This window comes from Haliotis cracherodii, unplaced genomic scaffold (assembly GCF_022045235.1).
Source record: "Haliotis cracherodii isolate W230 unplaced genomic scaffold, xgHalCrac1.p SCAF_8, whole genome shotgun sequence".
Lineage (NCBI taxonomy): Eukaryota > Metazoa > Mollusca > Gastropoda > Lepetellida > Haliotidae > Haliotis > Haliotis cracherodii.
The window spans coordinates 53961256-53983209 of NW_027266341.1; the positions used below are offsets into that span (position 1 = coordinate 53961256).

At 41.3% G+C, this 21954-nt stretch overlaps 5 protein-coding genes across 5 annotated transcripts; all 5 read left to right on the plus strand.

The window, feature by feature from the left end:
* The first annotated feature begins 4790 nt into the window (after positions 1-4790).
* LOC139450765 (uncharacterized) lies at positions 4791-5434 on the plus strand. Its single transcript, XM_071232594.1, has 2 exons — positions 4791-4943; positions 5120-5434. The coding sequence occupies exons 1-2, from the start codon at positions 4791-4793 to the stop codon at positions 5387-5389; spliced, it is 423 nt and encodes a 140-aa protein (XP_071088695.1). The 3' UTR covers positions 5390-5434.
* Positions 5435-8342: 2908 nt separating this feature from the next.
* Positions 8343-9201, plus strand: LOC139450637 (uncharacterized). Its single transcript, XM_071232422.1, has 2 exons — positions 8343-8495; positions 8672-9201. Exons 1-2 carry the CDS (start codon positions 8343-8345, stop codon positions 8939-8941), a joined length of 423 nt encoding a protein of 140 aa, XP_071088523.1. The 3' UTR covers positions 8942-9201.
* A 2639-nt stretch (positions 9202-11840) lies between these two features.
* LOC139450510 (uncharacterized) lies at positions 11841-13149 on the plus strand. Its single transcript, XM_071232240.1, has 2 exons — positions 11841-12110; positions 12287-13149. Exons 1-2 carry the CDS (start codon positions 11958-11960, stop codon positions 12554-12556), a joined length of 423 nt encoding a protein of 140 aa, XP_071088341.1. The 5' UTR covers positions 11841-11957; the 3' UTR covers positions 12557-13149.
* Positions 13150-15410: 2261 nt separating this feature from the next.
* Positions 15411-16185, plus strand: LOC139450624 (uncharacterized). The gene is made up of 2 exons (XM_071232407.1): positions 15411-15694; positions 15871-16185. The coding sequence occupies exons 1-2, from the start codon at positions 15542-15544 to the stop codon at positions 16138-16140; spliced, it is 423 nt and encodes a 140-aa protein (XP_071088508.1). The 5' UTR covers positions 15411-15541; the 3' UTR covers positions 16141-16185.
* A 2729-nt stretch (positions 16186-18914) lies between these two features.
* On the plus strand, positions 18915-20323 carry LOC139450422 (uncharacterized). Its single transcript, XM_071232117.1, has 2 exons — positions 18915-19260; positions 19437-20323. Exons 1-2 carry the CDS (start codon positions 19108-19110, stop codon positions 19704-19706), a joined length of 423 nt encoding a protein of 140 aa, XP_071088218.1. The 5' UTR covers positions 18915-19107; the 3' UTR covers positions 19707-20323.
* The last annotated feature ends 1631 nt before the right edge of the window (positions 20324-21954 follow it).

A 21954-nucleotide genomic window follows, 5' to 3' on the forward strand; every position in this document is an offset into this window, starting at 1 on the left:
GTAAACATAAGATTGGATGAACATGCATGTGTGTGTATGTATGTGTGTGTGTGAGAGAGACTGAATGAATATGTATGTTTGTGTGAGAGTAAATGAAAGATTGAATTGGCATGTCTGTCTGTCTGTTTGCATGTATGTGTGTGTGTTTGTGTTTGAGTGTGAGAGAGTGAATGGGCATGTGTGTATAATGTGTGTATGTATGTTTGTATGTGTGAGAGGGAGAGTGTATGTATGTTAGAGATGAGAGTTAGAGTGAATGAACGAGCATACATGTATGTGTGTATGAGAGAGAGAGAGAGAGAGAGAGAGAGAGAGAGAGAGACTACCATTCCATATACCCGCTCTTAGTGTATTTTTGGCGTATTTTTAGGCTCACAGTTTTGGCCCAACCTTCAGTTTCCTTTCGGCAAACCTATTGGCTTATTATCATGGCACAAGACCATATTTTCTATACAATTTTGGCCCGGTTTTTTTTATCTCCCTTGAGGCATATTACTTTCGACTTTCGGTCATCTTAATAAATGTTTCTGTAATGTATACACAAGTTGTTTGTTTTCTCTACAGTGTTTCTTCCTTACAGCTTATAATATGTGGGCGACAGCGGCATGGCAATTTAGGCATCTGGCCAAATCCGAAGGCTTCTGAACATGAGACATAAATTCATATTGATATTGTTAAAACGCAAAATTTGTCCATATATGGCTTTGCAGCTGTGTCCTTATTTTATGATCTGCACTTCACAGAAGATTTCTGAATAGGTGTTGTTACGTTAAGATTAGACACTTCTAAATCTTTATGTGGCGGCAGTTGTGACACAGAGGACACCTCACTTGGACACGTTGTTGTCTGGGGATATTTTATATTTCAATATAATAGCTAATCGGTTCTAATGTAACAATAATTTGGGCTTCCTTTAAAAGGAGTGCGAATCGAGAATTGCCCTCCTTCTCTAAAACACAAGTGTTGCCACATGGGATATATTACGAGCACTTCACCCAACTAATAGCAATAGTCGGATAAGGGATTGAGAGTGATCTCCCTTCACTCTCCTCAGTCTTGGATTTCACCCGTCTTGAGCAACATTATGAACACACAGAAAAGCTGCTTCCAGGGGTCGACTTCAGTGGTTATATTGTACACCAGCTGATCATACTGGTCCTGGCCAGTACATAAATAATACCTTTTGCACTCATTTTAGCCATTGGTGTGAACATGTCTGTAGTCAACAACTTTAAGTGTAAGGAGGAAAAAACGCAAGCAACCTGTTATCGCCGAGGACCAATGATTGCCAACTCCCCGTTATGATGCGCACGTGATCGCATCTCGTTTAACTATTGCTCGGTTTCATTGGAAGAAAGAAATATTTATCCAAAAATGATGAACAAAACTTACTCCTGTGAAGAAATATTAAAAAACAACAACCATATAATCACCTTGCTCAAATACAACTTAAGAAGAGACACTCACTCACAACACGATGATGCACATTCAGTTCTGTCATAGCTTACTATCTGTCTGTCAAAATTCCCAAATTACAATTCTAAAACCTATTTGAGCTATTTTCCCCCAAAATGCATTACTCTGAAAATATCGTGAAATTCATAGCTTAATTACTATCCGTCTGTCAAATTTCCCAAATTACGATTCTAAAACCTATTGGAGCTATTTTTCCAAAAACGCTTAACCCTTTATATGTCCCGAAATTCAGAGTACATAGTGTTGAGGATAAACACAAGTAAATCGAATTTTCGGAATATTGGTGGACGTCAGTTTGCAGACGACAAATTGATAAAAGCATTTTTCTTATTAACTGTAATGAATATAAACAATGAGTGCGATACCAGAGAAAATAGATTACGTAATTTGTGTAACTGAAGCAGTGTGTCTGATCACATTCTGTTTTTTTTATGATGGCGATAACTAGTTTATTTGGTCGACGGAAATATCTTTTCCCACTGTTTTGATTCCCTGTTGTCGCGTTATAACAGAAATCTACTGATTTTTTTTCCACAGAAAGAAATACGCACATTTGCTCATAGTTTCCCACAAGTTAAAATTATTGGCACAGATAACTTTGTACATAAAATATTTCAAAAATAACATGCCGAGGACAAGGGTAACATCAAGTACCATCTTTCAACGTCATATGGTATGACGCGGCCCGGGATCGAACCACCGACCGCCAGCTCTCGCGGCAGACGCTCTGTCAACTAGACCATGGAAGCCATAGAGCTTTCGAAGATATAAAATTGTTGTATATTTTTTAAAAAGTGGGCGCGCGAGTTCATACTCCACCTGTCTTCAAACTTATGTTTATTCAATGACATCTTTCAACATGTGTGTTATCATTGCATGTAAATCAATCTTATGCTTAAATGAGCCGTCACAATGTAAATTGTGAATGACAGTTTGTTGGTTGACATTTGAAATTTTCAGAAATTGAATTTGACCTAAACCCATTGATGCTGAGTGAGTGGCCCTTGATTATTTTGAATTTAACATTTCTGTTGGTTATGTCCAACATTACACATGCCGTCTCTGTTCATTGTATTTGATTAATATGGGTCAACTTGACATGTCTTTCGTGAAAGTATTTGAGTTGTCGGGAACAAAACACGGACGAACAGTTTGAATATCTTAGAAATGGCAGTGGAATAGTCCAAGATATCACATTGCCTTCTTTTACAGACCGAGGTAAAGGTGGCTCAATGGCCTGAGGCAAGTTCGGATCCAACTTTTTTTTATAATGGAGGGGTCCAATAACAAAATCCTGTCTCAGAGAGGGGTGTGGTTGGTTTGTTTTTTGTTGTCAAAGCAGGAGGGGAGATCTGGATCTCGCACCTTGATCCGCCAATGGAAGGCGCCGCGATTCGCTGTGCATGCAAAGTTGCGTCCCTTTGACGTGCCAGAAACCAATGATTGTGTGTTCGAATCTCCAATTTACCCTGGTTGTGTTTCTAGGTTGTCAGCTCCATCTACATCACTTAAGACTTTTCTCTCTTAATAATTAAGCTGACACACTGTGTGATATAACAGAAATAATGTTCAAAGCGGCGTTGAACCCAGCTCACTCACTCACTAGCTCACAGACTGAGAATGGGGTTGTTCCTGTGTTTCATATGATTGACGGGGCGGTCGGGTAGCCTAGTGGTTGAAGCGTTCACTCGTCAGGCGTACGCCGAATAATCAGGTTCGATTCCCGACATGGGTACAATGCGTGAAGCCCATTTCTGGTGTCCCCCGCCGGTATATTGCTGGAATATTGCTAAAAGCGGTGTAAAACCATACTCACTCACTCACTCATATGGTTGACTGTGTTTCGTCATACCCCGACGGTGTAGATCGGTGCTCATGTCACTGGTGTGTCTGGACCAGACTTGATTATTTACAGGTCCACGTGATATACTAAAGTAATCACGGAAATGAAAAAAAACCTGTTTTTTCGACCTCAGATCTTAAATAAATGCAGTTAATATACAAAATATGTAAATATTCAAACAACTAAATTAGTACTAATTGGGCTGTGGCACAAATACAGCGTATCAAATGTTTTTATGCCTTTTTACACGTAAAAGTGTGTATAAATGTGAATAAAACAGACTATTGTGAAACAGGGCATAACCAGGTGTAAGTAGATCAAGGTGACCTATGACACCTTGACGAGAGGTGAGAACAGGTGCATAATGCCTATAGTCTGTTTCTGCTATGTCAATTTGGACTTAGTTTTATTTTTGAATGTTGAAAGTGCCGACAAATTATCTCCTGTAAAGTACATTTTGTATTGTTCACTGAAATCAAACTAGCAAATCCAGACTAGTACTTTTCGAGTTGTTTTGGTATTTCGTATTTACAGCTATGTAACACTTTGTGTCGATTTTTAAATTGAGAAAAACAGTTTTTTTTCATTTCCGTACTTTAGTAACCGAATAAATGCTGCTGACACCCAAAACAACAATCTTTCACTCCGTTCTTTCATTGTTGTATGTGGTATTCCAGGTAACGGTCGCTAACCTACCGACCACCAATCTTTCCTCATTATTTTGACTTAGTGATGAGTGGAAATAATATATTGTTTCATTGTTTTAAGAGCAATTCATTTTTGCTAAATTGGTCGACATAATGTGATTTTACCCGTTTTATGTTTGCTAGGACCGAGTCAATAGTGATTCCGAAACGATATGTTTTCAGGATAAGTGATCCGATAAGTCTATTTAAGATCAAATACAATTGTTCCATATTCCGGATGTGGGAAATATGTTCGTGGCTGTTGGGAGTCGGAGTTCTGGTTGTGTGGTTATGTCCCTTAGACCATGGATTCTCTTCCACATCGTTCGAAGCGTCACCATGAACAAACGTGGGCAAGACATTAGTGTTTGGTGTATGACTTCTAATGTCTTTTGACAATTTCATATAATGAAAAGAAACGGACGTTGATCTATTTTCTCAGTTAGGTTAATTATATTTCAGAAATTAAAAGTGAATATTGTTGTAACTGCCTTGTTTAAACACTGTTTTATTTTATTTCACAAATGAAACTAATTGATTGGGCATAGTTGTGTTCAGCAAAATTAAACCACACGCCGGAAGCTGGCGATGTCGCCTCGTTCTGACTCCTCGAACTACCGTTGCCGTTATCGACGTCCCTTCTGTTTTCAAAAGAAAAACGATCGCTTTGGCCACTTTTATTGGTTAAATGTCGTCTTGCAGCACAGCCTGTAACCCTACATACACTTGGACTTCGAGGTGTCAAAGGGCCGAGGTCGAGTGTCATACTGTAGCTGTCAGAAGTCATGAATTGTGACTTTTTGAACGTAGCCGTCGGCGTACATTTAACTGAGGCTAGCTTTCGTTTTTCTTTTTCAGCTCGGGAGGACATAATTCGCTATTATGGCACTCCTGCGGCTGTGAGTTTGTGGCCGTCTCAGGATGAGGAGTCCGACTGTGTATGTAGTTTTACATGCCCACCCTATAAATTCTTCCGTCTAGTATAGCTGATTTGTTGCACATTAAGTCTGCCCAGTCCCTATAATAAAGTGTGATTCGTTTTCTTTGCAAATGTATCCCGTATTTCTGTCTGACTTGACTTCCTTTGTCCCTCCCTCCACCCCTCGATGTGTAGCGTTCCCTGGCTGTGTCCCCTTCCCGTTGTCCCGACCCCCTGAGCGTCTTCACTCCGTTCTGGGCCCGCCCTGTCTACAGTGAGACGCTCCCCGCCCCTGTCACCATCAACCACGCCGCTTACTATCCTGCCCCAAGTGACGACGATGACAGTGACTACTGGGTGTACGAGGACGACGACGACCACAGCTTTGTGGATGACAGAGAGATTCATCCCCTTAGAAAGGCGCTGACGAGAGCGGCTGCCTTCTTTAGGAAGATCTTCTCTTAGACTCCTTATCCTTTTAATGTCTGAATGTGTGCAAGTGAGTGAATGAATGAGCAGGTATGTATGTATGTATGTATGTATGTATGTATGTATGTATGTATGTATGTATGTATGTATGCGTTTGTGTGAGTGTAAATATAAGTTTGAATGAACATGCATGTGTGTGTATGTATATGTGTGTGAGAAAGAGAGACTGAATGAATATGTATGTTTGTGTGTGTGTGTAATGTGTGCGTGTGTGTGAGAGTAAATGAAAGATTGAATTTGCATGTCTGTCTGTTTCTGTCTGTATGCATGTATGTGTGTGTATTTGTGTGTGAGTGTGTGTGTGTATTGTGTGAGTGTGTGTGAGAGTAAATGAAAGATTGAATTGGCATGTCTGTCTGTCTGTCTGTCTGTCTGTATGCATGTATGTGTGTGTATTTGCGTGTGAGTGTGAGAGAGTGAATGAGCATGTATGCATAATAATGTGTGTATGTATGTTTGTATGTGTGAGAGGGAGAGTGTATGTATGTTAGAGGTGAGAGTTAGAGTAAATGAACGAGCATACATGTATGAGAGAAAGAGAGAGAGAGAGACTACCATTCCATATACCCGCTCTTAGCGTATTTTTGGCGTATTTTTAGGCTCACTGTTTTGGCCCGACCTTCAGTTTCCTTTCGGCAAACCTCTTGGTTTATTAGCATGGCACAAGACCATACTTTCTATACAGTTTTGGCCCGTTTTTGGATCTCCCTTGAGGCATATTACTTTCGACTTTCGGTCATCTGAATAAATGTTTCTGTAATGTATACACAAGTCGTCTGTTTTCTCTGCAGTGTTTCTTCCTTACAGCTAATAATATATGGGCGACAGCAGCATCGCAATATTGGCCAAATCCTCAAGATTTCCGAACATGTGACATAAATTCATATGGATATTGTTAAAAAGTGAATGCTGCCTCTATATTACTGTGCTGCTGTGTCCCAATTTCATGATCTGCACTTAGCAGAAGATTTCTAAATAGGTGGGGTTACCTTAAGATCAGACACTTCTAAATGTTTATGTGGCGACAATTGTGACACGGGATATTCTCTGAGGACAGCTCTCTGATACTTTGTTATCTGGAATAAATTTTATATTCCAATATAATAGCTAATCGTTTCTAATATAACAATAATTGTGGCTTCCTTTTAAAGGAGTGCGAATCGAGAATTGCCTTTCTTCTCTAAAACACAAGTGTCGCCACATGGGATATATTACGAGCACTTCACCCAACTAATAGCAGTAGTCGGACAAGGGGTTGAGAGTGATCTCCCTTCGCCTCAGTCAGTATTGGATTCCACTCGTCTCATCACCTCACTGCTTGTCTTTTGGCCCGTGGTCTTCAGAAATTGCAGAGGGCATGCTTTTATACATAGGCCGAGGCCAGGCGCAAGTAGAAAGCCTATATTGACACCTACTCGTATGCAAGAGTAGATTAATATATATATATGACGTAATATTCGTATCTGGCATTCTACAAAAATACCTAAATGATACAAGGGGTCTGAATTCTACCCCTGTACGTCCACATCAAGGTTTCCAAAGTGGGACGGTCAATAGGATTTCTCTGACTGTGAGTGTGTGGGTGGCTAGGATTTTTTCAGAAAAAAAATATATTGTCTCCAAAGTTGATTGAAAACTAATTAGGCTTCCATATGTTGGACAAAAAGAACATGTCGGCCACCAAAAATACGTTGTTGCAAGGTGGGTTTTTGAAAAATGTTTTATTTAGGCTCATTGTTTATAACTGATTTTGCATTTGTAGCTGAAAAATATCTAGTCTCCATACAAAATCCAACGTCGCCCACTCCCCCTTCCAAAGGAACATGAAATGGTCGGCCCCTCAGGCCTAGTGTAGTAAAAACCAATATGCTTGTCATTTATCTTTCTCTCCTATTAGCTATTTTCTGTGGTCATCGTGTTTCCAGATTAGAAATCAAACCAAATAAGAACTGTCGCTGCACACGTTGGAAAATACCAGTACCATTTAACTTTTATTTTATCCCTGTAGGATAGGGAATAATTCCCAAATCCCACATGGATTATCAGAGATGTGCATTCTTACTAGCCTGCTAGCCCGTGTCAGTTTGTCGAATGTAAAAGGTATTGTGAAGGTTAGTATAATAGAGGGTCGTTATATGGTATCGCTATTCGGCCTAGCAAACGTTTAAGGTTAATGTCCATATCAAAGTAAACAAAATTCACCCTGTTTCGAGTAATGGAGGCACGAAAAACACCTAGTTTCACCTGCACATTTTTTTCAAACTCTGAACTGATGTAGGCAACGTTTCAGTTGTAAGATACAACTTAATCCCGGTGTTCAGAGGAAATAAACCCGGCAGTTTTCACCCTTGGCAATGCCATTAGGCTTTACCACGCCGGAAGCTGGCGATGAGCCTCGTTCTGACTCCTCGAACTCCGTAACGTAGTTACCGTTGCCGTTATCGACGTCCCTTCTGTTTTCAACAGAAAAACGATCGCTTTTGCTCCGCTGACCTCTACGTTTCGCTCACTGCTGTATCATTCCAAGTGTGTCTTCTTCCAAGATGAATACAAGGCTTCACATTCAAGGTATTTAAGATCACAATTATTCCACTTAACAGTATTAACATGCTAAATTAGACGTGAAATTGGTCGTTGTTAGGCAGCAGTATCGGGACTGAAGATGGCGGCCGCCATTTGCAATTGTCATAACTGAAAATGTTAGATTGTAAACTTGACATGTGGTTCTCAGATGAAACCTGTTCGTACATTATAGTGTCGGGCGATGTTGTACAGATGTAAGATAACCCTTTTTCCGTGAAAGGGAGCTGTTTGGCCCATTTTATTGGTTAAATGTCGTCTTGCAGCACAGCCTGTAACCCTACATACACTTGGACTTCAAGGTGTCAAAGGGCCGAGGTCGAGTGTCATACTGTAGCTGTCAGAAGTCATGAATTGTGATTTTTTGAACGTAGCCGTCGGCGTACATTTAACTGAGGCTAGCTTTCGTTTTTCTTTTTCAGCTCGGGAGGACATAATTCGCTATTATGGCACTCCTGCGGCTGTGAGTTTGTGGCCGTCTCAGGATGAGGAGTCCGACTGTGTATGTAGTTTTACATGCCCACCCTATAAGTTCTTCTGTCTAGTATAGCTGATTTGTTGCACATTAAGTCTGCCCAGTCCCTATAATAAAGTGTGATTCGTTTTCTATGCAAAAGTATCCCGTATTTCTGTCTGACTTGACTTCCTTTGTCCCTCCCTCCACCCCTCGATGTGTAGCGTTCCCTGGCTGTGTCCCCTTCCCGTTGTCCCGACCCCCTGAGCGTCTTCACTCCGTTCTGGGCCCGCCCTGTCTACGGTGAGACGCTCCCCGCCCCTGTCACCATCAACCACGCCGCTTACTATCCTGCCCCAAGTGACGACGATGACAGTGACTACTGGGTGTACGAGGACGACGACGACCACAGCTTTGTGGATGACAGAGAGATTCATCCCCTTAGAAAGGCGCTGACGAGAGCGGCTGCCTTCTTTAGGAAGATCTTCTCTTAGACTCCTTATCCTTTTAATGTCTGAATGTGTGCAAGTGAGTGAATGAATGAGCAGGTATGTATGTATGTATGTATGTATGTATGTATGTATGTATGTATGTATGTATGTATGTATGTATGTATGTGTGCGTTTGTGTGAGTGTAAATATAAGTTTGAATGAACATGCATGTGTGTGTATGTATATGTGTGTGAGAAAGAGAGACTGAATGAATATGTATGTTTGTGTGTGTGTGTAATGTGTGCGTGTGTGTGAGAGTAAATGAAAGATTGAATTTGCATGTCTGTCTGTTTCTGTCTGTATGCATGTATGTGTGTGTATTTGTGTGTGAGTGTTTGTGTGTGTATTGTGTGAGTGTGTGTGAGAGTAAATGAAAGATTGAATTGGCATGTCTGTCTGTCTGTCTGTATGCATGTATGTGTGTGTATTTGCGTGTGAGTGTGAGAGAGTGAATGAGCATGTATGCATAATAATGTGTGTATGTATGTTTGTATGTGTGAGAGGGAGAGTGTATGTATGTTAGAGGTGAGAGTTAGAGTAAATGAACGAGCATACATGTATGAGAGAGAGAGAGAGAGAGAGAGAGAGAGAGAGAGAGAGAGAGAGAGAGAGAGAGAGAGAGAGAGAGAGAGAGACTACCATTCCATATACCCGCTCTTAGCGTATTTTTGGCGTATTTTTAGGCTCACTGTTTTGGCCCGACCTTCAGTGTCCTTTCGGCAAACCTGTTGGTTTATTAGCATGGCATAAGACCATACTTTCTATACAGTTTTGGCCCGTTTTTGGATCTCCCTTGAGGCATATTACTTTCGACTTTCGGTCATCTGAATAAATGTTTCTGTAATGTATACACAAGTCGTCTGTTTTCTCTACAGTGTTTCTTCCTTACAGCTAATAATATATGGGCGACAGCAGCATCGCAATATTGGCCAAATCCTCAAGATTTCCGAACATGTGACATCAATCCATATGGATATTGTTAAAAAGTGAATGCTGCCTCTATATTGCTGTGCTGCTGTGTCCCAATTTCATGATCTGCACTTAGCAGAAGATTTCTAAATAGGTTGGGTTACCTTAAGATCAGACACTTCTAAATGTTTATGTGGCGACAATTGTGACACGGGATATTCTCTGAGGACAGCTCTCTGATACTTTGTTATCTGGAATAAATTTTATATTCCAATATAATAGCTAATCGTTTCTAATATAACAATAATTGTGGCTTCCTTTTAAAGGAGTGCGAATCGAGAATTGCCTTTCTTCTCTAAAACACAAGTGTCGCCACATGGGATATATTACGAGCACTTCACCCAACTAATAGCAGTAGTCGGACAAGGGGTTGAGAGTGATCTCCCTTCGCCTCAGTAAATATTGGATTCCACTCGTCTCATCACCTCACTGCTTGTCTTTTGGCCCGTGGTCTTCAGAAATTGCAGAGGGCATGCTTTTATACATAGGCCGAGGCCAGGCGCAAGTAGAAAGCCTATATTGACACCTACTCGTATGCAAGAGTAGATTAATATATATATATATATGACGTAATATTCGTATCTGGCATTCTACAAAAATACCTAAATGATACAAGGGGTCTGAATTCTACCCCTGTACGTCCACATCAAGGTTTCCAAAATGGGACGGTCAATAGGATTTCTCTGACTGTGAGTGTGTGGGTGGCTAGGATTTTTTCAGAAAAAAAAATATATTGTCTCCAAAGTTGATTGAAAACTAATTAGGCTTCCATATGTTGGACAAAAAGAACATGTCGGCCACCAAAAATACGTTGTTGCAAGGTGGGTTTTTGAAAAATGTTTTATTTAGGCTCATTGTTTATAACTGATTTTGCATTTGTAGCTGAAAAATATCTAGTCTCCATACAAAATCCAACGTCGCCCACTCCCCCTTCCAAAGGAACATGAAATGGTCGGCCCCTCAGGCCTAGTGTAGTCAAAACCAATATGCTTGTCATTTATCTTTCTCTCCTATTAGCTATTTTCTGTGGTCATCGTGTTTCCAGATTAGAAATCAAACCAAATAAGAACTGTCGCTGCACACGTTGGAAAATACCAGTACCATTTAACTTTTATTTTATCCCTGTAGGATAGGGAATAATTCCCAAATCCCACATGGATTATCAGAGATGTGCATTCTTACTAGCCTGCTAGCCCGTGTCAGTTTGTCGAATGTAAACGGTATTGTGAAGGTTAGTATAATAGAGGGTCGTTATATGGTATCGCTATTCGGCCTAGCAAACGTTTAAGGTTAATGTCCATATCAAAGTGAACAAAATTCACCCTGTTTCGAGTAATGGAGGCACGAAAAACACCTAGTTTCACCTGCACATTTTTTTCAAACTCTGAACTGATGTAGGCAACGTTTCAGTTGTAAGATACAACTTAATCCCGGTGTTCAGACGAAATAAACCCGGCAGTTTTCACCCTTGGCAATGCCATTAGGCTTTACCACGCCGGAAGCTGGCGATGAGCCTCGTTCTGACTCCTCGAACTCCGTAACGTAGTTACCGTTGCCGTTATCGACGTCCCTTCTGTTTTCAACAGAAAAACGATCGCTTTTGCTCCGCTGACCTCTACGTTTCGCTCACTGCTGTATCATTCCAAGTGTGTCTTCTTCCAAGATGAATACAAGGCTTCACATTCAAGGTATTTAAGATCACAATTATTCCACTTAACAGTATTAACATGCTAAATTAGACGTGAAATTGGTCGTTGTTAGGCAGCAGTATCGGGACTGAAGATGGCGGCCGCCATTTGCAATTGTCATAACTGAAAATGTTAGATTGTAAACTTGACATGTGGTTCTCAGATGAAACCTGTTCGTACATTATAGTGTCGGGCGATGTTGTACAGATGTAAGATAACCCGTTTTCCGTGAAAGGGAGCTGTTTGGCCCATTTTATTGGTTAAATGTCGTCTTGCAGCACAGCCTGTAACCCTACATACACTTGGACTTCGAGGTGTCAAAGGGCCGAGGTCGAGTGTCATACTGTAGCTGTCAGAAGTCATGAATTGTGATTTTTTGAACGTAGCCGTCGGCGTACATTTAACTGAGGCTAGCTTTCGTTTTTCTTTTTCAGCTCGGGAGGACATAATTCGCTATTATGGCACTCCTGCGGCTGTGAGTTTGTGGCCGTCTCAGGATGAGGAGTCCGACTGTGTATGTAGTTTTACATGCCCACCCTATAAGTTCTTCCGTCTAGTATAGCTGATTTGTTGCACATTAAGTCTGCCCAGTCCCTATAATAAAGTGTGATTCGTTTTCTATGCAAAAGTATCCCGTATTTCTGTCTGACTTGACTTCCTTTGTCCCTCCCTCCACCCCTCGATGTGTAGCGTTCCCTGGCTGTGTCCCCTTCCCGTTGTCCCGACCCCCTGAGCGTCTTCACTCCGTTCTGGGCCCGCCCTGTCTACGGTGAGACGCTCCCCGCCCCTGTCACCATCAACCACGCCGCTTACTATCCTGCCCCAAGTGACGACGATGACAGTGACTACTGGGTGTACGAGGACGACGACGACCACAGCTTTGTGGATGACAGAGAGATTCATCCCCTTAGAAAGGCGCTGACGAGAGCGGCTGCCTTCTTTAGGAAGATCTTCTCTTAGACTCCTTATCCTTTTAATGTCTGAATGTGTGCAAGTGAGTGAATGAATGAGCAGGTATGTATGTATGTATGTATGTATGTATGTATGTATGTATGTATGTATGTATGTATGTATGTATGTATGTATGTATGTATGTATGTATGTGTGCGTTTGTGTGAGTGTAAATATAAGTTTGAATGAACATGCATGTGTGTGTATGTATATGTGTGTGAGAAAGAGAGACTGAATGAATATGTATGTTTGTGTGTGTGTGTAATGTGTGCGTGTGTGTGAGAGTAAATGAAAGATTGAATTGGCATGTCTGTCTGTTTCTGTCTGTATGCATGTATGTGTGTGTATTTGCGTGTGAGTGTGTGTGTGTTTTGTGTGAGTTTGTGTGAGAGTAAATGAAAGATTGAATTGGCATGTCTGTCTGTCTGTCTGTCTGTATGCATGTATGTGTGTGTATTTGCGTGTGAGTGTGAGAGAGTGAATGAGCATGTATGCATAATAATGTGTGTATGTATGTTTGTATGTGTGAGAGGGAGAGTGTATGTATGTTAGAGGTGAGAGTTAGAGTAAATGAACGAGCATACATGTATGAGAGAGAGAGAGAGAGAGAGAGACTACCATTCCATATACCCACTCTTAGCGTATTTTTGGCGTATTTTTAGGCTCACTGTTTTGGCCCGACCTTCAGTGTCCTTTTGGCAAACCTCTTGGTTTATTAGCATGGCACAAGACCATACTTTCTATACAATTTTGGCCCGTTTTTGGATCTCCCTTGAGGCATATTACTTTCGACTTTCGGTCATCTGAATAAATGTTTCTGTAATGTATACACAAGTCGTCTGTTTTCTCTACAGTGTTTCTTCCTTACAGCTAATAATATATGGGCGACAGCAGCATCGCAATATTGGCCAAATCCTCAAGATTTCCGAACATGTGACATCAATCCATATGGATATTGTTAAAAAGTGAATGCTGCCTCTATATTGCTGTGCTGCTGTGTCCCAATTTCATGATCTGCACTTAGCAGAAGATTTCTAAATAGGTGGGGTTACCTTAAGATCAGACACTTCTAAATGTTTATGTGGCGACAATTGTGACACGGGATATTCTCTGAGGACAGCTCTCTGATACTTTGTTATCTGGAATAAATTTTATATTCCAATATAATAGCTAATCGTTTCTAATATAACAATAATTGTGGCTTCCTTTTAAAGGAGTGCGAATCGAGAATTGCCTTTCTTCTCTAAAACACAAGTGTCGCCACATGGGATATATTACGAGCACTTCACCCAACTAATAGCAGTAGTCGGACAAGGGGTTGAGAGTGATCTCCCTTCGCCTCAGTCAATATTGGATTCCACTCGTCTCATCACCTCACTGCTTGTCTTTTGGCCCGTGGTCTTCAGAAATTGCAGAGGGCATGCTTTTATACATAGGCCGAGGCCAGGCGCAAGTAGAAAGCCTATATTGACACCTACTCGTATGCAAGAGTAGATTAATATATATATATATGACGTAATATTCGTATCTGGCATTCTACAAAAATACCTAAATGATACAAGGGGTCTGAATTCTACCCCTGTACGTCCACATCAAGGTTTCCAAAATGGGACGGTCAATAGGATTTCTGTGACTGTGAGTGTGTGGGTGGCTAGGATTTTTTCAGAAAAAAAATATATTGTCTCCAAAGTTGATTGAAAACTAATTAGGCTTCCATATGTTGGACAAAAAGAACATGTCGGCCACCAAAAATACGTTGTTGCAAGGTGGGTTTTTGAAAAATGTTTTATTTAGGCTCATTGTTTATAACTGATTTTGCATTTGTAGCTGAAAAATATCTAGTCTCCATACAAAATCCAACGTCGCCCACTCCCCCTTCCAAAGGAACATGAAATGGTCGGCCCCTCAGGCCTAGTGTAGTCAAAACCAATATGCTTGTCATTTATCTTTCTCTCCTATTAGCTATTTTCTGTGGTCATCGTGTTTCCAGATTAGAAATCAAACCAAATAAGAACTGTCGCTGCACACGTTGGAAAATACCAGTACCATTTAACTTATATTTTATCCCTGTAGGATAGGGAATAATTCCCAAATCCCACATGGATTATCAGAGATGTGCATTCTTACTAGCCTGCTAGCCCGTGTCAGTTTGTCGAATGTAAACGGTATTGTGAAGGTTAGTATAATAGAGGGTCGTTATATGGTATCGCTATTCGGCCTAGCAAACGTTTAAGGTTAATGTCCATATCAAAGTGAACAAATTTCACCCTGTTTCGAGTAATGGAGGCACGAAAAACACCTAGTTTCACCTGCACATTTTTTTCAAACTCTGAACTGATGTAGGCAACGTTTCAGTTGTAAGATACAACTTAATCCCGGTGTTCAGACGAAATAAACCCGGCAGTTTTCACCCTTGGCAATGCCATTAGGCTTTACCACGCCGGAAGCTGGCGATGAGCCTCGTTCTGACTCCTCGAACTCCGTAACGTAGTTACCGTTGCCGTTATCGACGTCCCTTCTGTTTTCAACAGAAAAACGATCGCTTTTGCTCCGCTGACCTCTACGTTTCGCTCACTGCTGTATCATTCCAAGTGTGTCTTCTTCCAAGATGAATACAAGGCTTCACATTCAAGGTATTTAAGATCACAATTATTCCACTTAACAGTATTAACATGCTAAATTAGACGTGAAATTGGTCGTTGTTAGGCAGCAGTATCGGGACTGAAGATGGCGGCCGCCATTTGCAATTGTCATAACTGAAAATGTTAGATTGTAAACTTGACATGTGGTTCTCAGATGAAACCTGTTCGTACATTATAGTGTCGGGCGATGTTGTACAGATGTAAGATAACCCGTTTTCCGTGAAAGGGAGCTGTTTGGCCCATTTTATTGGTTAAATGTCGTCTTGCAGCACAGCCTGTAACCCTACATACACTTGGACTTCGAGGTGTCAAAGGGCCGAGGTCGAGTGTCATACTGTAGCTGTCAGAAGTCATGAATTGTGATTTTTTGAACGTAGCCGTCGGCGTACATTTAACTGAGGCTAGCTTTCGTTTTTCTTTTTCAGCTCGGGAGGACATAATTCGCTATTATGGCACTCCTGCGGCTGTGAGTTTGTGGCCGTCTCAGGATGAGGAGTCCGACTGTGTATGTAGTTTTACATGCCCACCCTATAAGTTCTTCCGTCTAGTATAGCTGATTTGTTGCACATTAAGTCTGCCCAGTCCCTATAATAAAGTGTGATTCGTTTTCTATGCAAAAGTATCCCGTATTTCTGTCTGACTTGACTTCCTTTGTCCCTCCCTCCACCCCTCGATGTGTAGCGTTCCCTGGCTGTGTCCCCTTCCCGTTGTCCCGACCCCCTGAGCGTCTTCACTCCGTTCTGGGCCCGCCCTGTCTACGGTGAGACGCTCCCCGCCCCTGTCACCATCAACCACGCCGCTTACTATCCTGCCCCAAGTGACGACGATGACAGTGACTACTGGGTGTACGAGGACGACGACGACCACAGCTTTGTGGATGACAGAGAGATTCATCCCCTTAGAAAGGCGCTGACGAGAGCGGCTGCCTTCTTTAGGAAGATCTTCTCTTAGACTCCTTATCCTTTTAATGTCTGAATGTGTGCAAGTGAGTGAATGAATGAGCAGGTATATATGTATGTATGTATGTATGTATGTATGTATGTATGTATGTATGTATGTATGTATGTATGTATGTTTGTGTGAGTGTAAATATAAGTTTGAATGAACATGCATGTGTGTGTATGTATATGTGTGTGAGAAAGAGAGACTGAATGAATATGTATGTTTGTGTGTGTGTGTAATGTGTGCGTGTGTGTGAGAGTAAATGAAAGATTGAATTGGCATGTCTGTCTGTTTCTGTCTGTATGCATGTATGTGTGTGTATTTGTGTGTGAGTGTGTGTGTGTATTGTGTGAGTGTGTGTGAGAGTAAATGAAAGATTGAATTGGCATGTCTGTCTGTCTGTCTGTCTGTATGCATGTATGTGTGTGTATTTGCGTGTGAGTGTGAGAGAGTGAATGAGCATGTATACATAATAATGTGTGTATGTATGTTTGTATGTGTGAGAGGGAGAGTGTATGTATGTTAGAGGTGAGAGTTAGAGTAAATGAACGAGCATACATGTATGAGAGAGAGAGAGAGAGAGAGAGAGAGAGAGAGACTACCATTCCATATACCCGCTCTTAGCGTATTTTTGGCGTATTTTTAGGCTCACTGTTTTGGCCCGACCTTCAGTTTCCTTTCGGCAAACCTCTTGGTTTATTAGCATGGCACAAGACCATACTTTCTATACAATTTTGGCCCGTTTTTGGATCTCCCTTGAGGCATATTACTTTCGACTTTCGGTCATCTGAATAAATGTTTCTGTAATGTATACACAAGTCGTCTGTTTTCTCTACAGTGTTTCTTCCTTACAGCTAATAATATATGGGCGACAGCAGCATCGCAATATTGGCCAAATCCTCAAGATTTCCGAACATGTGACATAAATTCATATGGATATTGTTAAAAAGTGAATGCTGCCTCTATATTGCTGTGCTGCTGTGTCCCAATTTCATGATCTGCACTTAGCAGAAGATTTCTAAATAGGTGGGGTTACCTTAAGATCAGACACTTCTAAATGTTTATGTGGCGACAATTGTGACACGGGATATTCTCTGAGGACAGCTCTCTGATACTTTGTTATCTGGAATAAATTTTATATTCCAATATAATAGCTAATCGTTTCTAATGTAACAATAATCGTGGCTTCCTTTTAAAGGAGTGCGAATCGAGAATTGCCTTTCTTCTCTAAAACACAAGTGTCGCCACATGGGATATATTACGAGCACTTCACCCAACTAATAGCAGTAGTCGGACAAGGGGTTGAGAGTGATCTCCCTTCGCCTCAGTCAATATTGGATTCCACTCGTCTCATCACCTCACTGCTTGTCTTTTGGCCCGTGGTCTTCAGAAATTGCAGAGGGCATGCTTTTATACATAGGCCGAGGCCAGGCGCAAGTAGAAAGCCTATATTGATACCTACTCGTATGCAAGAGTAGATTAATATATATATATGACGTAATATTCGTATCTGGCATTCTACAAAAATACCTAAATGATACAAGGGGTCTGAATTCTACCCCTGTACGTCCACATCAAGGTTTCCAAAATGGGACGGTCAATAGGATTTCTCTGACTGTGATTGTGTGGGTGGCTAGGATTTTTTCAGAAAAAAAATATATTGTCTCCAAAGTTGATTGAAAACTAATTAGGCTTCCATATGTTGGACAAAAAGAACATGTCGGCCACCAAAAATACGTTGTTGCAAGGTGGGTTTTTGAAAAATGTTTTATTTAGGCTCATTGTTTATAACTGATTTTGCATTTGCAGCTGAAAAATATCTAGTCTCCATACAAAATCCAACGTCGCCCACTCCCCCTTCCAAAGGAACATGAAATGGTCGGCCCCTCAGGCCTAGTGTAGTAAAAACCAATATGCTTGTCATTTATCTTTCTCTCCTATTAGCTATTTTCTGTGGTCATCGTGTTTCCAGATTAGAAATCAAACCAAATAAGAACTGTCGCTGCACACGTTGGAAAATACCAGTACCATTTAACTTTTATTTTATCCCTGTAGGATAGGGAATAATTCCCAAATCCCACATGGATTATCAGAGATGTGCATTCTTACTAGCCTGCTAGCCCGTGTCAGTTAGTCGAATGTAAAAGGTATTGTGAAGGTTAGTATAATAGAGGGTCGTTATATGGTATCGCTATTCGGCCTAGCAAACGTTTAAGGTTAATGTCCATATCAAAGTGAACAAAATTCACCCTGTTTCGAGTAATGGAGGCACGAAAAACACCTAGTTTCACCTGCACATTTTTTTCAAACTCTGAACTGATGTAGGCAACGTTTCAGTTGTAAGATACAACTTAATCCCGGTGTTCAGACGAAATAAACCCGGCAGTTTTCACCCTTGGCAATGCCATTAGGCTTTACCACGCCGGAAGCTGGCGATGAGCCTCGTTCTGACTCCTCGAACTCCGTAACGTAGTTACCGTTGCCGTTATCGACGTCCCTTCTGTTTTCAACAGAAAAACGATCGCTTTTGCTCCGCTGACCTCTACGTTTCGCTCACTGCTGTATCATTCCAAGTGTGTCTTCTTCCAAGATGAATACAAGGCTTCACATTCAAGGTATTTAAGATCACAATTATTCCCCTTAACAGTATTAACATGCTAAATTAGACGTGAAATTGGTCGTTGTTAGGCAGCAGTATCGGGACTGAAGATGGCGGCCGCCATTTGCAATTGTCATAACTGAAAATGTTAGATTGTAAACTTGACATGTGGTTCTCAGATGAAACCTGTTCGTACATTATAGCGTCGGGCGATGTTGTACAGATGTAAGATAACCCGTTTTCCGTGAAAGGGAGCTGTTTGGCCCATTTTATTGGTTAAATGTCGTCTTGCAGCACAGCCTGTAACCCTACATACACTTGGACTTCGAGGTGTCAAAGGGCCGAGGTCGAGTGTCATACTGTAGCTGTCAGAAGTCATGAATTGTGATTTTTTGAACGTAGCCGTCGGCGTACATTTAACTGAGGCTAGCTTTCGTTTTTCTTTTTCAGCTCGGGAGGACATAATTCGCTATTATGGCACTCCTGCGGCTGTGAGTTTGTGGCCGTCTCAGGATGAGGAGTCCGACTGTGTATGTAGTTTTACTTGCCCACCCTATAAGTTCTTCCGTCTAGTATAGCTGATTTGTTGCACATTAAGTCTGCCCAGTCCCTATAATAAAGTGTGATTCGTTTTCTATGCAAAAGTATCCCGTATTTCTGTCTGACTTGACTTCCTTTGTCCCTCCCTCCACCCCTCGATGTGTAGCGTTCCCTGGCTGTGTCCCCTTCCCGTTGTCCCGACCCCCTGAGCGTCTTCACTCCGTTCTGGGCCCGCCCTGTCTACGGTGAGACGCTCCCCGCCCCTGTCACCATCAACCACGCCGCTTACTATCCTGCCCCAAGTGACGACGATGACAGTGACTACTGGGTGTACGAGGACGACGACGACCACAGCTTTGTGGATGACAGAGAGATTCATCCCCTTAGAAAGGCGCTGACGAGAGCGGCTGCCTTCTTTAGGAAGATCTTCTCTTAGACTCCTTATCCTTTTAATGTCTGAATGTGTGCAAGTGAGTGAATGAATGAGCAGGTATGTATGTATGTATGTATGTATGTATGTATGTATGTATGTATGTATGTATGTATGTATGTATGTATGTATGTATGTATGTATGTATGTATGTATGTATGTGTGCGTTTGTGTGAGTGTAAATATAAGTTTGAATGAACATGCATGTGTGTGTATGTATATGTGTGTGAGAAAGAGAGACTGAATGAATATGTATGTTTGTGTGTGTGTGTAATGTGTGCGTGTGTGTGAGAGTAAATGAAAGATTGAATTGGCATGTCTGTCTGTTTCTGTCTGTATGCATGTATGTGTGTGTATTTGTGTGTGAGTGTGTGTGTGTATTGTGTGAGTGTGTGTGAGAGTAAATGAAAGATTGAATTGGCATGTCTGTCTGTCTGTCTGTATGCATGTATGTGTGTGTATTTGCGTGTGAGTGTGAGAGAGTGAATGAGCATGTATGCATAATAATGTGTGTATGTATGTTTGTATGTATGAGAGGGAGAGTGTATGTATGTTAGAGGTGAGAGTTAGAGTAAATGAACGAGCATACATGTATGAGAGAGAGAGAGAGAGAGAGAGAGAGAGAGAGAGAGAGAGAGAGAAAGAGAGAGAGAGAGAGAGAGAGAGAGAGAGGGACTACCATTCCATATACCCGCTCTTAGCGTATTTTTGGCGTATTTTTAGGCTCACTGTTTTGGCCCGACCTTCAGTTTCCTTTCGGCAAACCTCTTGGTTTATTAGCATGGCACAAGACCATACTTTCTATACAATTTTGGCCCGTTTTTGGATCTCCCTTGAGGCATATTACTTTCGACTTTCGGTCATCTGAATAAATGTTTCTGTAATGTATACACAAGTCGTCTGTTTTCTCTACAGTGTTTCTTCCTTACAGCTAATAATATATGGGCGACAGCAGCATCGCAATATTGGCCAAATCCTCAAGATTTCCGAACATGTGACATAAATTCATATGGATATTGTTAAAAAGTGAATGCTGCCTCTATATTGCTGTGCTGCTGTGTCCCAGTTTCATGATCTGCACTTAGCAGAAGATTTCTAAATAGGTGGGGTTACCTTAAGATCAGACACTTCTAAATGTTTATGTGGCGACAATTGTGACACGGGATATTCTCTGAGGACAGCTCTCTGATACTTTGTTATCTGGAATAAATTTTATATTCCAATATAATAGCTAATCGTTTCTAATGTAACAATAATCGTGGCTTCCTTTTAAAGGAGTGCGAATCGAGAATTGCCTTTCTTCTCTAAAACACAAGTGTCGCCACATGGGATATATTACGAGCACTTCACCCAACTAATAGCAGTAGTCGGACAAGGGGTTGAGAGTGATCTCCCTTCGCCTCAGTCAATATTGGATTCCACTCGTCTCATCACCTCACTGCTTGTCTTTTGGCCCGTGGTCTTCAGAAATTGCAGAGGGCATGCTTTTATACATAGGCCGAGGCCAGGCGCAAGTAGAAAGCCTATATTGATACCTACTCGAATGCAAGAGTAGATTAATATATATATATGACGTAATATTCGTATCTGGCATTCTACAAAAATACCTAAATGATACAAGGGGTCTGAATTCTACCCCTGTACGTCCACATCAAGGTTTCCAAAATGGGACGGTCAATAGGATTTCTGTGACTGTGAGTGTGTGGGTGGCTAGGATTTTTTCAGAAAAAAAATATATTGTCTCCAAAGTTGATTGAAAACTAATTAGGCTTCCATATGTTGGACAAAAAGAACATGTCGGCCACCAAAAATACGTTGTTGCAAGGTGGGTTTTTGAAAAATGTTTTATTTAGGCTCATTGTTTATAACTGATTTTGCATTTGCAGCTGAAAAATATCTAGTCTCCATACAAAATCCAACGTCGCCCACTCCCCCTTCCAAAGGAACATGAAATGGTCGGCCCCTCAGGCCTAGTGTAGTAAAAACCAATATGCTTGTCATTTATCTTTCTCTCCTATTAGCTATTTTCTGTGGTCATCGTGTTTCCAGATTAGAAATCAAACCAAATAAGAACTGTCGCTGCACACGTTGGAAAATACCAGTACCATTTAACTTTTATTTTATCCCTGTAGGATAGGGACTAATTCCCAAATCCCACATGGATTATCAGAGATGTGCATTCTTACTAGCCTGCTAGCCCGTGTCAGTTTGTCGAATGTAAAAGGTATTGTGAAGGTTAGTATAATAGAGGGTC

Coding starts and splice junctions, on each gene's coding strand:
- LOC139450765 (XM_071232594.1), top strand. CDS start 4,791: ATGAATTGTGACTTTTTGAACGTAGCCGTCGGCGTACATTTAACTGAG. Junction 4,944..5,119: donor AGGATGAGGAGTCCGACTGT/GTATGTAGTTTT, acceptor CTCGATGTGTAG/CGTTCCCTGGCTGTGTCCCC.
- LOC139450637 (XM_071232422.1), top strand. CDS start 8,343: ATGAATTGTGATTTTTTGAACGTAGCCGTCGGCGTACATTTAACTGAG. Junction 8,496..8,671: donor AGGATGAGGAGTCCGACTGT/GTATGTAGTTTT, acceptor CTCGATGTGTAG/CGTTCCCTGGCTGTGTCCCC.
- LOC139450510 (XM_071232240.1), top strand. CDS start 11,958: ATGAATTGTGATTTTTTGAACGTAGCCGTCGGCGTACATTTAACTGAG. Junction 12,111..12,286: donor AGGATGAGGAGTCCGACTGT/GTATGTAGTTTT, acceptor CTCGATGTGTAG/CGTTCCCTGGCTGTGTCCCC.
- LOC139450624 (XM_071232407.1), top strand. CDS start 15,542: ATGAATTGTGATTTTTTGAACGTAGCCGTCGGCGTACATTTAACTGAG. Junction 15,695..15,870: donor AGGATGAGGAGTCCGACTGT/GTATGTAGTTTT, acceptor CTCGATGTGTAG/CGTTCCCTGGCTGTGTCCCC.
- LOC139450422 (XM_071232117.1), top strand. CDS start 19,108: ATGAATTGTGATTTTTTGAACGTAGCCGTCGGCGTACATTTAACTGAG. Junction 19,261..19,436: donor AGGATGAGGAGTCCGACTGT/GTATGTAGTTTT, acceptor CTCGATGTGTAG/CGTTCCCTGGCTGTGTCCCC.